At 44.9% G+C, this 15843-nt stretch overlaps 1 protein-coding gene across 9 annotated transcripts in view; it reads left to right on the top strand.

Moving 5' to 3' along the window:
• Window positions 1-15843, top strand: part of SERTAD2 (SERTA domain containing 2) — a 115765-nt gene that overhangs the window by 83908 nt on the left and 16014 nt on the right. Inside the window, exons 1-3 of one of the 9 annotated variants that reach the window (XM_074989422.1) lie at window positions 5831-6075; window positions 9721-9774; window positions 10451-10509. The exons of 5 other annotated variants lie outside the window; for them this stretch is intronic. Coding sequence is in view for 1 of the 4 variants with exons in the window: in XM_074989420.1 (XP_074845521.1) it covers window positions 6071-6075 (5 nt within the window). In the remaining 3 variants the exon portion in view is untranslated. Of the gene's footprint in view, window positions 1-5830; window positions 6076-7947; window positions 8273-9720; window positions 9775-10450; window positions 10510-15843 lie in introns of those variants that run through there. 3 more of the 9 variants (XM_074989421.1, XM_074989425.1, XM_074989420.1) reach the window with 3 other exon arrangements.

Raw genomic sequence — 15843 nt, 5'->3', positions numbered from 1 at the left:
CACGACCGTAAGGGATATGTACTTCAGATGGACTGCAAGGGGCCTAAGGTGCATTTCTCCCTTGAGCCATGATAGCAGTTTTACGATCTTGGTGCAGAGGAGTTTTGTTACAGAGAAGCCACGTATGCAGTGGGCCAGTGGTGAGGTAATCTAATATAAGTAGTGTAACCTTTGTGCACACTGGCAGTGACACACTGACCTGACATAGTGGCACCCCACTTGTGTTGAAGCTGCTAGGCTACATGGGATGTGTGACTACACTCAACGGAGGGACTTTTGTGCATGGTCACAGTGCATGAAAGTCCCACTGAAGAGAACACTTGTGTTACAACATGACCAAAAACTCCCTCATCAAGAAAAGCCCAGCGGGGTCACTCATCATAATAAGCAAAAGGAGTTGGATTTTTTTCTCTCCACCCGGTGTAAACAGGGAGCAACTCCATTGACATCAGTAGCATTATACCAGCTTAAAAGTCATATGAAATAGACTCCAGCCCTATGTCAAACAATAGGTAACTGGGAGACTGGCCCCACAGCTGTCCCTAGCAGGGCTGGTGCCCTACACAGCCCCCCCTGGGGTGGAGGTGGCAGTTCCACCAGGAGGGCTGAGCTCAGGGGCTGCAGGGGCAGGAGCTGGGTCGGGGGCAGCAAAAGCAGGGCAGGGAGGCAGCAGGAGTCAAGCTTGCCCCTGTACTCGCTAGTGGTGGCAGGAAGTGGAGTGATCCAGACCCAGCCCACTGGCTCCAAACTGTGTTGATTGGGTTGGGGGGCCATGTGGGAAGGGATGCACCCATCCCCACACTCCCCAGCTGCAGGAAGCGGAATGATGTGGTGGGGAACCAATGGAGTGGAGTAGGCTGGGGCTGGGTTGTTGCATTTTCTGCTGGTGCGGGTGAGCCAGGATGTCCCCAACCCTTGCTGCTGGTGCCAGCCCTTCCCCTCCCTCCCACTAATCCCTTAGGGGAGTAGGCATGGGGGAAAGGGTAGAATGAGGGCAGGAACGGGTGGGGTGAGGTAGAGCAGGGCAGAGGTTTAGGACATGCAGTAGGAGTGGGGTGGGAAATGATAGCTGGAGGGGGACCCCCGGCACTGCACGCATTTAAGGACAGTACTGCAGGGTGACTAGGGTAACCTGTGCAGCTGTGTATTTTGCATAGTGGTAGGGATGGCCCTGACTAGACCCTTAGATATCAGTCAAACCCAGCTGCTTCTTTAGCAAACATTTGTTGTCATGCCTGCAGTAATGTTGGTACCAAACTCACTAGCATGCAGACACTGTATTCTGAACACAAACTGAATTCTCTGGAGCAGACCTCTATAGTGTGTATCGTACAAGCAGCACACTTGGGGTCAGAGTCTGCTGTTACACCAGTGTAAATGTGGAATAATTTAGCTGAAAGTAGTGGAATTACTGCACATTTACACCTAACCTAACTCATATCAGAATCTGGCCTCCACATTTATAGAGGAGCTAATCACATCTAGTGTAGGAGTGATTGGTGCCTTGGCTGCCATTTATGAAAGATATTGGAGAAAAATCTATTCATAATGCTATTTGAAATTTTAGATTTACTTTGTAGGCCACATCTGCCCATAGTTTCTCTGGTGTAAATAGGCTGAAATCAACGGGGTTACTCAGTGTTCACTCACGCAACTGAGTAAAATCTGGCCTTCAAATTGAGTAGATACAGCATGTGAAACAGTATTTTTGAATGTACATAAAGATTTTAATGGCTCCTGAGAAGGCTGAAACCTACCAGTCTTTGCAATGTTTCAGTTCAGCATTTACTTATTTGCTGCTTTCAAGGCAGCAGAAAGGCATGCTGTTTTCTGGATAGTGTCCAGTCATCAGAAAGACTACTATTAATTTTTGCTTGTTGCCAACCAGTTCATGATCTACTTATCAAAGTTCAATAAATGGTTCATGAATTGCTTTGCATATCTGGTTCAGTGCAGCTTTTGGTTCACAGCAGATTACAGGTATTATTTTATTTGGATTTCCTCAAAGTGAGTGGCTGATGGTGAGGGAGGAAGCTGGCGGGGGCAGACGCAGCTCTGGTGGAAATGGGAAAGTGCCAATGCTTCAGGTCCACTATTTTTCCTAGTGTACAAATGCCGTAACTGGCTTGGCTGGCCACCCAGGAGAGATGCAGATGCCACCCGGATGATTATTTGGGTGCCCACAGCTGGTAGCATGTGTTTCTACTGGTAGCACATGTCTGCATTGGCCTTGGTGCACAGGAAGATGGGAGTGATTAGAAGGAACATTGGTCATATAAGCATGTGAAGTTAAGTACCATCTAAAACATGGATTGGCGACTGCAAACAGTGAGTGGCTGAATGAGCAAGCTGCAGCAGCCCATGGCCCTCTGGGGTTTCACCATGGCCCATGAGCCTCTCATCCACCACAGCCCCACACATATCTGATCCTCCTCCTCCTCCTCCCTCCTCACACTTTTCGGAGTGCGCGAATCAAGTGATTCCTGGCATGCCAGCTCTGGGAGGGAAGGGCTGGAGTGGGGATGGAGTGGCAATCACATGGAGAAAATGCAGGGCTCCAGTGTCTCAGTACACAGGAGGCATGTGGGGTGGTGGGAAGCCAAGGGGGTCTGCAGGCCACCTGTGAGTCACAGGTTGCCTCCCACTGATTAAAAGCTAACCTAACAGACTACAAATTTAAAAAATAAATTCTACTGTAGAAAAAATAAAAAATAGTAAAATAATTAGGGGTTGCTCACCATTTCATTTTCATTTTAAAATGTTCTGACTTTGCGGAGTTTATATGCATGCATCTTCAGTGCAATTTCAGTTCAATTTATCTTTTTTTCAAAAGTATGATCCTTTTTCAGTGCTCTGATGGAAAATTTCAACACAACTGTCATTTGGACTGATAGGAAATAATTACAGAACATTTTGAACATAATATCTGAACTTGTCTTGATACTAATGACTAATAACTTCCTTTATGTTAGGTCTTAAAGCTTTATTGTCCCAAAGTACTGGTTTAGTTGACCAAAATGATCTGAGATGCTTTTGGGGTTGCAGCAAAAATGGTAAGGTGTTCATATTTCCTTTTATAAAATGGTATAGAAATATTTTGACATTTAGGTAACTTACAACAGTCTTTGCAGATGGTTCAGAATGGTTCAAAGCTTTTTTACCCCTTCAAGTCTTTAGGCATTTGAATGCACCCATTTGGCCTAATTTTGTGCGTGGGCATACATCTGTAAAACCAAATTTAGAATCTAGGATTCTGCAGACGGGAGAAAAATCACTATCAAAATTAATTTCCCAGGGTAAAAATAGATTTCCAAGACATGAGAAAACAAATGTGCACCATTTTCTATGCTAATTTAATTGTCTCTATTTTGATGCTTTATAAAATGCCACTTTACCATCTTTTATGAAGTGGGGAGATTGGAGGGTGGGCACTAAAGTGAGCCAGAGCAAGTCTGTGAACTATGAATTTAATAATCAAGTACTGCCATTCACATGCTCTGTTGCCTTTTTCATATAACTTAAATTCTCTGTATTTCTTGTGTAAAATGGGCATAATGCATCAACTGCACAGGACTCCATTGTGCAGTGTTTGGATAATGCATTGATCAATGTATTAACAGTTAATTTTATGAGTGGCTTTGTGTTAATTGAGGGAGATGTGTGCATCTTGGTTTGTCTCTGTGTAGTTTTAGAAACTACAGTAGAAAACTTTAAAAAAGCAAAACTCATTTTTAACTCTGACATAGAGAAGATTGTGATCTAGGTCCGTGGTTCTCAACCAGGGGCATGCATGGGTCGGGGGGGCTGTACAAAGAAATCTTCTGGGGATACATCATCTCAGCTAAATATTTGCCTGCTTTCACAACAGGCTACATAAAAAAAGCACTAGTGAAGTCAATACAAATTAACTTCATACAATGGCTTGTTTACAATATTTACAAGTCAGTGATTGGGTAAAAATGAGTAAGCAATTTTAAAGTAATAATGTGCTGTGACTTTTTTGTATTTTTGTGCGTGATTATTGAAAGAATGTGTAGTTTTTGAATGAGGAGAAATGTAGGGTAGGTGAAGTACATCTTCACTATCGAGGTCGACACTCCTGCAGTTGATCTTCCAGAGGTCAATTTAGTGTGCCTAGTGGGCATGCGCTAAATCGAACTTACAGGACACCCCATCTACCATGGTACTCCTGCCCCCGCCCCCCATTAGGAGTAAGGGACAGAAGTGCAGGTTCCAATCAACCTCCCTCAGGGTACATCTATACTTATCAGTGGGGTGATGGTCAATCTTCCACTGTTCAGTTTAGGGCACCGGGTTAGACTGTATTAAATCGATCTATCATGGCACCACAGTCGACCCCAGTACTCCTTGCACTGGTGAGATCCAGACTCTTATCAACCTCCCGCTGTGGTAAGGGTGGCAAAAATCATTTGAAGATATGCTGACTCTAGCTATGCAATTTTCATAGCTAGAGCTGTGTATCTTAAATTGATTTCTACCCCCAGTGTAGACGGCAGAGAAGCTCAAATTAAGATGTCAACTGTAGCTGGAATTCCGTGTGTTAATTCGACCTTCTGCTCTAGTGTAGACCTGGCCTCAGACAAATCCCACTCTGAGAAGTGGAAAGGCTGAGAACCTCTGGTCTAGGTTAGTGCTTCCCTTTGCCCCTCACAGATAGCGAGGCTGCATAAAGGCTTGAGAAGGAAGAGGGGGATCATCAAGACATTGCTGACGAATTTCTAGAGCGCTCTTAGGTTGCAAAGCACCTAGCTTGGGCAGTGCCAGGCTGGTGTCCCTCCTTTGACTTCAGGGGTGCAACTTGTGGGGCTTTCTCCTGGCTGTTTTGCGGGGTGGGCTGCGGGCTGGATGTGTTGGCAAGTGCTTACCCCCCCCAAAGATTTTATGATGAATTTACGAAATTGTACCAACACAATCGCTTACAAAAGCTAGAGCTGATTGTATACAAATTCTGACGAGCCTGCCCTTGATATTAAGTGTACACCAGTCTGTCTGTGTGTTCATCCCCCAGGGGCTGAATCCCCCCCAGAGAGAATTTTAAAAGGTGGTCTGGCCAGAGCCAGGGAGTGAACCCAGGCGTCCCGGCTCCCTCCTCCCCTCCAGGAGCTCGAGATGGAACCCAGGAATCCTGGCTCCCAAATACCCCCTCCCCCTCAACCCTCTCTCCTCCCGGATCAGGACATGGAACCCAGGAGTCCCGACTCCCTACCCCCGCCCCGCTCCCCTCCCAGAGGCGGGGGTGGAACCCAGGCATCCTGGCTTCGGTCTCCCTGGGCGTAGCGACCTGTGGGGGGAGGGGGGTCTGTTCCCAGCCCCTCGTGCCCCGTCCAGCGCAACTTCGGGGCCAAGAGGGCCCTTCCCTTTCTCCCCGCACATGCCGCCGCTGGAGGCCCGCCCCGGGGCTCTCCCGGCAGCTGCCCCCGGCTCGCCCGCGTCCCAGCCGGGCTTGTTGACCGGTCCCAAGCTGGCGGCTCGCTCGGATGCTTCTCATAGTTGTGGTTGCGCCGCGGGCCGGCGGCCTGGTGCGCGCCAGCCCGGCCGGGTCCCCGCCTGCGCCGCGCGGCGCCCCCTGGCCGGCAGGTGCCCCCCCGGCTCGGCCAGGGGCCGGCGCTGCGGCCGCGCGCTCCCGCACGTGCAAGTCGGCTGAGGCTGAGCGCTGCGGGAGCCGGGGGAGCAGCAGCAGGCGGCGGCGCTGGCGGGAGGGAGGGAGGAGAGGAGCCCAGGGGCGGGGCTCCGACGTGAGCCGGAGGGCAAGGAGCTCGCCAGAGCCTCTCCTGGCGTCCCTCTCGGTGCATGGCAAGTGCTGGGAGCACGGGCTGCTCTGCCAGCGCCTCCCCTCGCTCCCTCCCCCTCCCGCTCCTTCTCCCTCTCCCGCCCGCCTCCTCCATTGTATAATGCTTCGTGATCGCGGCGGCGGCGGCGGCGGCAGCAGCAGGGAGAAAGCCGCGGCTTAGAGCCCGCAAGCTGCCCCCGCCGGCGAGCGAGCGGCATATGGAGCTGCTGTAGGCGAGCAGCCTGCGGCGCCCGATGCGTTAGTTCGCCGGGGACGTGCATGCGGTAAGTTCAGCGCAGCGCTGGGCTCGGGGTGCTGGCCAGCTGCCGGGCTCTCGGGGCGGCTGCAGGTGCTGGGGCGGGGGCGCTTCCAACACAATGACACCGGTGCGGTGTCTCCCGCCGCCGCGCCTGGGTTACCCGCCTGCCCCCCGCTCCACCAGACAGAAAACTCTGCCGAAAGTGCTGGGGGAGCGCGGAGCCGGGGCTCGGCCATGATCTGCCGGCCGGGGGAAGGCAGCATCTGCCCCCCTCCCGCGGCGGCTGGGCTGGCGAGTTCCCGTAAAACGCGCCGTCTCCAAATGGGTGTCTAGCTCCGGGCTCTGCGCGCGGTTTAAATGTGCGCCCGCTTTCTCCAGGGGGTGGGAGCGCTGCGCCCGAGTGTGCCCAGAGCCATGTTTACCTCCAACTTGCAGAAACAATCTTGGCTGTAATAACTTTCCGTAGGGGCTGGAGGGAGAGCGCTGTACACCGGTAGGAGACGAGGTGCAATGCAAGCTGCATCTTGCAGTCTGCCCCCCCCCCCCCCCCCGTGCCTTCCGACTCTGGAAGACAGGAGTTGGGATCCCCCTGGACGCGTCTCTCTCATTGCAGGCCGAACCGAAGGGGTTGGGGGAGGGTTCTGCAGCGTAGAAGACTTTACATCTGTTGGAGCTGACATGACTGGCCTGCTGGAGGCTCTGCATGTCTCAGAGAGGTTACAGAGGAGCTGGATTATTCCAGTGCTTGGTGGCGGTGTGGCATCAAGGCAGGGGGTTATTGTGGCTTTTCAGGGAGCAGCAGTGTGTATTTACACTTCTCCCACATAGAAGCAATGTCAGCAAAGGAACCCCCCCCCGGGTGGGGCAGAGGGTTAGAGAACAGATTTGGTCGCCTTTTACATGTACTATCAACACCTCAAAGAATATTGCAGATTAGGGAATGATCAAAACATAAGAATTATTCTATCCAGTTGCAGTGCTCATTTGCTTCAAAGTGACTTCTCTTTTATTTGCATTAGTGTTTTGGGATTTCTAAAAGTGGGTGCCTGGATGAAATTTTAGTGCATGTTGTGTGTTGCCTAGTGGTCCTTCTGGCTTTTGGGAGGAAGGCGTTAATTTGCAGTGTGTTTTATGTGCAGTAGTTTTTGTATTTTGTGACATTTGCATTCTGAAATGCAAGGAGATTTTTGAGACAGTTATGAAGGAGCCAGGAATACTTGATTATTGTTTGGATGCTGGTTTCAGTTGTGTCTCAGGTGAAGGTTGGTGTCTGTACAAAATCGTGACACAAAGTGTTGTGAGCTGTTGGGTGGCAGTCTGTATTCAAAGAACACCAAAACAACAGTCAGGTACCCCCACCCAGGGCCTAGCCACTATTTTGTTCTGACCCAGCGGAGTGTTTGTACTGGTTACAGTTGCAGAGGAAAGATAGCCTGAGTCTCTCACACCAATTTAAGGTGAATAGTAACAGAGAGGGAGTAGTGCTAGTCTGATTTGTCCTCCTTGATTACTGTTTTTGGTTCTCTGTGCCTTAAATGTTGAGTCTGTTCTGGTATGGCTATGGTCTGAAGAAGTGGGTCTGTCCCACAAAAGCTCACCTAATAAATTATTTTCCTAGTCTTTAAAGTGTTACTTGGCTGCTTTTTGTTTTGACAATTTAAGGTGAGTATAACTCCAGTTAAGTAAATGGAATCACTTCCTATTGTACATGGGTTAAAGTGATGGAAGAATCAAGTTCATAGTTCTTTTCAGCCTTCAGAGCTTTACCTGCATATAACTCCCTACATTTAGATGTTTGACCTCTCTGAGGGTACAGAAGTTGTACACAAAGTAATTAGTTTTCTGATCCAGTGCCATCAGGATTTTCACAAGGGGAAGTAATTGCATAACTAAGTTTTCATACAACGTGCTGCTTTATATATTGCTTTTTGTTGATTGGGTTGGCTAATTAAAAGTACCTCTTCCTTCTCAGAGTAAAACTGATACTTTTCATGCATCATAAAACAAATGTGATGTCTTCTGAACCTGATTTACCTTTATGAGCTAGTATTTAATACTGTCACTCCTTTTATTAGAGTTGGAAGGAGGATTAGCAGCTTGTGGTGCCAAACAAGTACATTAGAGCTTGTATCCTAGGGAACACTTCCATTGTCCAGATAAGTATTGCAGCATCTAACCTAACAGCTGCAGTTTCCTCCTTTACAGTATGATCCTACATCAAGGTAAGTCGCTAGCAAAACCTCCCTTTGTCTTGAGTAGAACTAGAAATATGCTCTTCAGCAAATGAACCTATACCTTGTGCTTACTGAAGTGTTCCTCAGTATTTTCATGTCAAGCGGCTTTTATTCACTCTGAAGTTGTTTAAAAACAAATTAAACTTATCAGTGTAGGTTTGTCTTTATCTAAAACAATTACAATATACAAAATTAAATAGGTGTATATGTTGATTTATTGAGGAGTGTAGCTGTGCTTAGCTTAGGTTAAAATGCTGAGTTTTTCACAATGCTTTTGGTGGAAGTAATAATACAAATAACACAGAAGACCCAAGTATGGAAAATGATTGCTTGAAACACATCAAACCATTGGGCACAATGTTCTAAAACCCGTCAGCCTGAAAATGCAAACTTTATAATGTAGGTTGATGTTTTTCTTTAAATGGAGTTTCTCCTCCATGACGTGCAGCAGATCTTAATAGTATTTAGTTGAACTATTTTGCGAACAGTTAATGAGCCTTTCTTGTGAATCATTTGTCTGAAAAACAGTTTTGAATACTCTCATTCACATTGGTGTATAATGTATTGGTATAGATCATGACTATGAATGTTAAATCATTTTAGGTGATCCATAGTTGTGACCATTTTTGCATATAAGTGGCACACACTAACTACAGTATAGTTTTTCATAAGAGAACACCTACACCTTTGCAGGGATTCAATCTCCTGATAACCCATTTAGTTTTATACATTGTTTAGTGCTGCAGGTACGCTGTCTTGTAAACTGCTTCATATTTGTAAGCCTGGCACACAAGGAGATTGCTTTAATGATACTGTAACAGTTTCTTGGAAAAAAGAAAAAAAAATCTGTGGGCCAGAAACAGCAGACGCTGATTGCTGAGTCCAAAGATCATGAATGCACTAAAGAGAGCAAGGTCCACTTTAAATGGAAACCAGCTGGTAGGAGGTGCAAATACTTAGTGTAGCTGATCCTCCCACTTATCATCAGTTTATAAAAAGTGGAATCTGAGAGTGGTGAGTGAGTGTGTGAGCTTTTCATCCCCTCCATGTGATTATTTAAATAGGTGCAATTGCCACATTTTCTGCCTGTAGTTATTTTACATCAGGAGAAGTGCAGGTGCTTCTGAACAGAAGGGCCTGCCTCTCCTAAATGGACAGAGACCTTTTTTTACGTATATAGGTATTTTCCTATTATAAATGAAGTGATTTTTTTAATGTTTGCCACAGCTGAGATCTTTATTTTTTTCAGCACCTACCAGTGCAGTCAGCAAATGAATAATATGTATGGTACACAGAAAACAACTATTAGGGCAGCATTCAGATTGCAGTGAGTCATGGAAAAGTTCAGAGAGCAGAAGATTCAGAGTGACCGTAGAGCTTTTTAGATTGCAAGCCTTTTATAGTGCAGCAGTCATTTTGTTCTGTATTTTGTATAGTGCCTGGAACGTGGGCGTTCTGTGCTGTAACGGGTCCTGGGCCACTACCACAAGGTAAATAGTATGCAACTGGTAGGAAAATCACATGGCCAGATTCTGTTGTCCATTACGCTGGTTGTACATCTGTAGTAGCTCCATTGAAGTCTTTGAACCAGAACCTTGGTCCCATTAAAGCCCCTTTGTGCCTTGGAAAAGCTGGAATGGCCTCTAGTATGCATCTTTGGAGTTCAGTTTTTTACATGAAGTATGATCCTATCCTTACTTACACATCAGTGAATGAGCCTGATTTGGTCCTTTTTCCTGTTAAGAAAAGAACAGCAAAAGAGAAGTGTTACTCCATATATAAAGTGTTACTCCATATATAAAAATTACAAATGCATGAAAGGAATCTTTAGAAACTGCTTTTTAAAAAAATCTGACATAAAATTGTACTTAAAAGAATTTTGAGTTGTGTAGGGTTAGACCTTTCCTTCTACTTGATGCGTGTACAGTCACTGTCCTGCATTATTTAAGTAAAATATTTCATTTTCTCAGATTTAATACCTGGCAGGATCAGCAGTGACAAAAACATTTTTCTCTGAGCTATGGTTTTCAACCCATGGCACAACAATTGTGCTATAGGATCCAAACAGGCTTTCAACTAAAATGTAGTATCTACAGTTCACTAATATTCAACTTTTTCTTAGCAGCCTTTCACACTGATCTTTTTAAAACTGTCTTTCCCTTGCAGAGGAGGCAATAAGATTGTTGAGTGAACTGCACTATAGAAAGAAACGCCCATGATTGGAGGTAAACTATGCGGATATGTGGGGGGTGGGGGTTGGAAGCTGTGTTGAGGGCATATTCCAAGCAGTCTGTGCAGCTGCTGCAGCAGGTCTGACTAGTTTTAAATGCCTAAAGGCAGCTTTGTCTTAACTGTAGGTAGCTGCAAAAAAGAAGTTCTTAAATCCAGTTCATAAGTACGTCAAGATCTTTGTGTTCACATGCACTTAGTATTTTTCACATATGTAAAAGGAAGTTCTCCTGGAGGAAAATAGCTGTTTCTTTAATATAGTCGTATTTCTTTATTTTAAAATACACACTTTGATTAGCGTAGGTCATCTTAATTCATCATAAACAAGCACTGGTGTGCGTGAAATCTGCCTGAGTGTTTTCAACAGTGGTAACACTTGCTTCCTTATTGCAGAGTGTGTGTGTGTGTGTGTGTGTGTGTGTGTGTAACAGCCTGCAGTATTTAAGCATTCATTATAGTGTGATTTGTTGCAAATCAACCCTTCTGTTCTTGTCTTTTGTCCCTCCAAGAGCAGTAACTTATATCACTCCCAGTCAGAAGGGCTTTGAGTATGGTTACTTTCATGTCCCCACCTACCCATGGAAACAGTAATTTTGCTTCTGTTACTTTCCTGTGATCAGATACATAGCCTGTATTATGCTCCATCCCCACATATGTGGGGAATTGGTGCTTCTAAGGTTACACACACACTGTGCACAAAATATTAAAAATGTATAGACAGGGGCATTATATCTTTTTGTATTTTTAAACTCAAGCCTTGGTTGTCTGGTGCATTGCTCTAACCGTAAGTGCAAAAATACATGCACAGTACAGTAATCCCCCGGTATGCATAATTTCCATTTGCACTTAACTCACATTAACGCGAGTTAAGTGCAAATAGAAAGCATTTCCAGCCCCCAGCTGGGAGGAGGAGGGGAGAAGCCCCACCACACTGGCTGCCTTCCTGCTGGCTGTCTGTCAGCCGAGGGAGCCTGGCAGGCAGACATCCACAGCAGCGGGGCTTCTCCCTGGCTGCCCCAGGTGGGGGAAGCTGGGGAGAAGCCGTGCCTGGCTCCTACAAGCCCAAGGGCGCCAGGAGCTAGGCTGCCACCTGGGTACCCCTTCACCCCCTGTCTTATGGAATTTGAATTATGCGAGGGTGCACAGGAACACAACCCTCACATAACTCGGGGGACTGCTGTAGGCACAATTGTTGTGTTGGCTTATGGTTTTTCCTAGTCACTGTAACTCTGAAAGAAAACTAATGTAATGTAGAACTTGGTTATGGTGTTTGGTTTGTGTCTGGCTTAAAGGAGAAATGCGACCTAGAACACTTTTTATTCCTGTTCTTCTAACCTATTACTTTTCTGTGACATGCATAAGTTACAGTATTCCAGGTTAACTGACCTGTATTAGCCATGCTATTAATTGTAGGATTGATACTGAAGTGTGCTGTAAAAAATAAGTGTTCCAAAATAGGATAATTGAATAAAACCATGTTGGTAAAGCATGCCAGTTTTTTTTTTTTTTTTTTTAAAAAAAAGGGATCTTAGCATTTTAGTTGCTAGACATTGTGCAACTCGAGTAGGTTAATATTCATAATTATACAATTTTTGTGTCTGTTTAGTTATTCTGACTGTGCAGTCGAACAGATACCCTGAAAATTAAATCTGTCTGCCTCTTGCTTGCCATTGCCATAGGTTCATTATAGTTCAACACTAGCCAAAGTTCCCTTTATCGGCTTTCAGAATTCTACTTCAGGAAACCATAAAAACACACACTGTTTCTCAACAAATGCAAGATTTTTAGTGCACTAAATTGAAGGGCCAACGGTTGTCCATTTGTGTAACCTCATTTAAGGCAATCTTGGCAAACTTTCACTTTGGATCTCCAGGACCATATTTTCTGCATGTGTTCATGTGGTATGATAGTGACGAGCTAATGGCTGATCCTCCCGTTAAAATAAAATGCTTTCTGCTCCTTCCTACATGTTAAGATTTGTTAATAAGGAATCTGTATCAAAACATTTGAAATCCTCAGTTTACAGTACCTGGCCCCAAAATAACAAATTACCTGTGATTTAGATGGTGTATGTAACACTATTGATCATCAGGATTGTTTTGATATGTCTGTCTGTCTAAAAGCAACTGATGCTGCACTTACTTAAAGCAATAATGCTAAAAACTGCTACTAAGCACACACGGAGAATTGCTTTGAGAACACCACCATGGAAACACTTCCTGTTATAGTTTGTTCATGGTTTTTACTTTCAGTGGCAACAAACTAGTTAACAGATGAAACCTGCAAGACAGAAGCTAAAGTGATTTCCTTTTGCTGAGATACAATTTGCATTCTGTGCCATGCTTTTCTGTACAGGGCGGGAAAAAAGATCTAGTTGCTTTTTCTCAGTTTGGCTGTGGTGACTTATGCAATATTCCATTTTCAAACATATAACATGCATTTTGGCAAACCTTTCAGCTTCTGTTCCAAGTAGAGGGGAGAGGAGGGCAGTTCCCAGAGTGTTTTATTAAGGGCCTGCAATATGAGGGGGGAAACAAGGTATCTTTGGGGGAAAAGACTGTGAAAAGGCTGAAAGCAAGGACTCCATCCACATAGTTTTTCTCTTTCATTATACACAAAGTAGGTCTAGTCTCCTTTTGATGCACACACAACTCTCATTAACCTCTACAGGAATTGCATGCATCCAGGGGAGAATAGACTCTGAAGGCTTTGAATCTTTAAATGCATTAAATACATCAACCAGACCATGGCATGTACATGCCAATAAAGATGTCTTGCTTAACCAGCTGAACATGACACAGCACAGCAATACCCCGTTGTTGAACACAGTAGCAAAATTACCAAGAAGGAGAGTGAGAGGGATAAATAAGTGTTACATATTTCATTATCACCCCTGCCCTTTCTAGCACCCTGTGATCGCAGTTTATAATTTTGACTGTGAAATGGAAATGGTACATTTGTTAGTGTGATCTCCCTAGAGTTTTCAGATTGTATTGAATGTAATAGTTTTTTCAACATACGGATTTCTGAATGCTCAGAAGTCAGTGGAAATGGAAGGTAATCAACTGGATTTGGCCCTAGAGCAGTGCCTGGCAAACTTAATGGTTGCAGCGTCCCAGGTTTAAGAAGCCACGGCCCGTGCTTCTCCAAGCAGAAGTGTGTGATTCTGCATAGATCCCTGGGGGTTCAGTGCATAACCATGTAGGGGTCTTGCCAAGTGGTTCTGCTTGCAGGATTGTGGCCTAGGATATTGGTAACAGCTAGACGAGAGAATCCCTTAATGAGAGCGTTCCTAAGAATCTAAAATGGAGAAGGGGTGGGCTTCATAAGCGACTTTAGCCCCCAAAGGTAACTTTGAATAGGCCCCAGGGCAGCTCTTCAGATAACAGTAAGCACTACCTGTTTTTATGTAAGATGAAGATTATTCTGTAAGGTCCATGCCTCATGGTTAGACTTAAGTACCATTTGGTTAATGTATTTCGTAATCTCTCCCACAGAAGTAGTGCAGGGAACCAAACCATCGTGTTTGAGATATTGTTTTCACTGTACGTTGACAGCACAACTCACTGTACCATTTAAAAGGAGCCTGAACCACGAGTCTTAGAGCATAAGATACCTTGATTCATGCTTAGCAGGCCTGATGGCTTCCTTTGCAGTGCCACATGGGGATCCAAGTTTCGGACTCACTTCAGTCTCACTCTTCAGGTTGGCTGAGATTGGAATGCTTGCAGAGCTGGCTCTTCTGGCCTGCCTGGGAGACGGTACAATTCCCAGCATTCCCTGGAGGCGTTGTAGATTTCACCTAGGAACCCCTGTTTTGCCTTCATTGATTTGCATAGGTTGTATGCTTGCATATTCCAGGGAGGAGAGTAATGACTCTGGACAAAGAAGTTCCCCCAGGATAAGGTTGTGCTCGTGTTTTGCAAATATTCCTCCCCTTCTTGTTGCTAACACTAGTGGTAGTAATGGTTGGAGGTAGGCTGCCAGTGTATTTAACACGGTGTTATCTACCCTTGGCATGAGCATGTCCAAATGATGCCTGTGATCATAGGAACCATGTCCACACTAGTGCTCCCAGTGGTGGAGCTGAGCCAGAGTTAGCACATTTTCATATAAAACTCCCTAGTTGTAGATCCCTAAAGGGAGTAGGCTTTAATCTTGTGATTCCATTCACATGTGACTGATGGCATTGGTCGTTGTTTCAAGGAGGCAAAAGAGAAGTTCTACACAAGGTAGAATATATCAGAACTGACCTTTTGGCTATGTGAGGGTTTTGACCTAAAAGAGTGTATATTGCCTCAAAACAGTTCATTCCTACAACTGGCTCCTAGCAAGCAGTGAGTTTTGTTTTGTTTTACAAATTAATACTTTATTGTAAAAATGACACTTGTTCTTCCTTGTACCAGAAAGAAGATCCCTTTTTTTTGTTTGTTTTTCAATCACCTATTTTATGCTGTTCATGTTATGGCTCAGGATTCTTAGTCAAGTGGCCATTTTAAAATGCCTCATCTTCCTTCCCTGTACAACATCTGTGTTGATCACCACCCAATTCTTTCAGCGAATTTTTCTTAATGGTTTAACAAGCTAAGGAGGGTAAATTTTTATTTCAATATGTATTAGTGCAGTACAATTTAATACCACCTGTAGTATTATAAATGCTCTTATTAACATTGCTGTAGTGTACAAAACTGGTTCCTCTTTCAAATGATTATTTAACAAGGTGCTAATTTATTTTAAATTATATTTATTGGTGCCTCTTCCAGTTTTGTCTGACATAGTTTGTGTGCTGAATGCAGTTGGTCAAAAACATTAAACCAGATTCCCTTTAAAAGAGAGAAGGCTACACCTAGCAAACTGACAGCATTAGAAACTGTTTCTGATTTAATAGAAGCATATGCTTCCTGCAAAACTTAGCAGAAGTAAGAGTGAAGGCTTGCTTAGAGTGGCTTTGCCTTTTTACCACAATAAAAAACGTTGGCGATTTAAAATAGGGGGAGGGGATCGCTTGCTTTCGTTCTTCCAAAACGATTACTTTCTAGCAGACAGCCTTTTAATAATCTGCAAGGTTAAGAAACTATCGAGAAAGTCGTGGGGGTGGTGTGCATGCAGATCTCGGTCAAAATGCAGTGTCTCATCGTTAATAAACAGCAAGAGCTTGCCTTGCCCTCTGGGCCTCAAATAGTACAGTATGCAACAAGGGAGTGCAGGCAAGGCACGAGGATGGAAACAGTAGTATCAGATTACAGTTTCAAAATATCGCTGGAACACGTTAGCTGGCTTTACACTATTGACTTGCTTTATAATTGCATTGCTTATTTGTTAGGGAAGGC

Source organism: Carettochelys insculpta, chromosome 3 (genome assembly GCF_033958435.1).
Source record: "Carettochelys insculpta isolate YL-2023 chromosome 3, ASM3395843v1, whole genome shotgun sequence".
NCBI classification, from domain to species: Eukaryota; Metazoa; Chordata; order Testudines; family Carettochelyidae; genus Carettochelys; species Carettochelys insculpta.
This window is presented reverse-complemented; position numbering and strand designations above follow the sequence as displayed.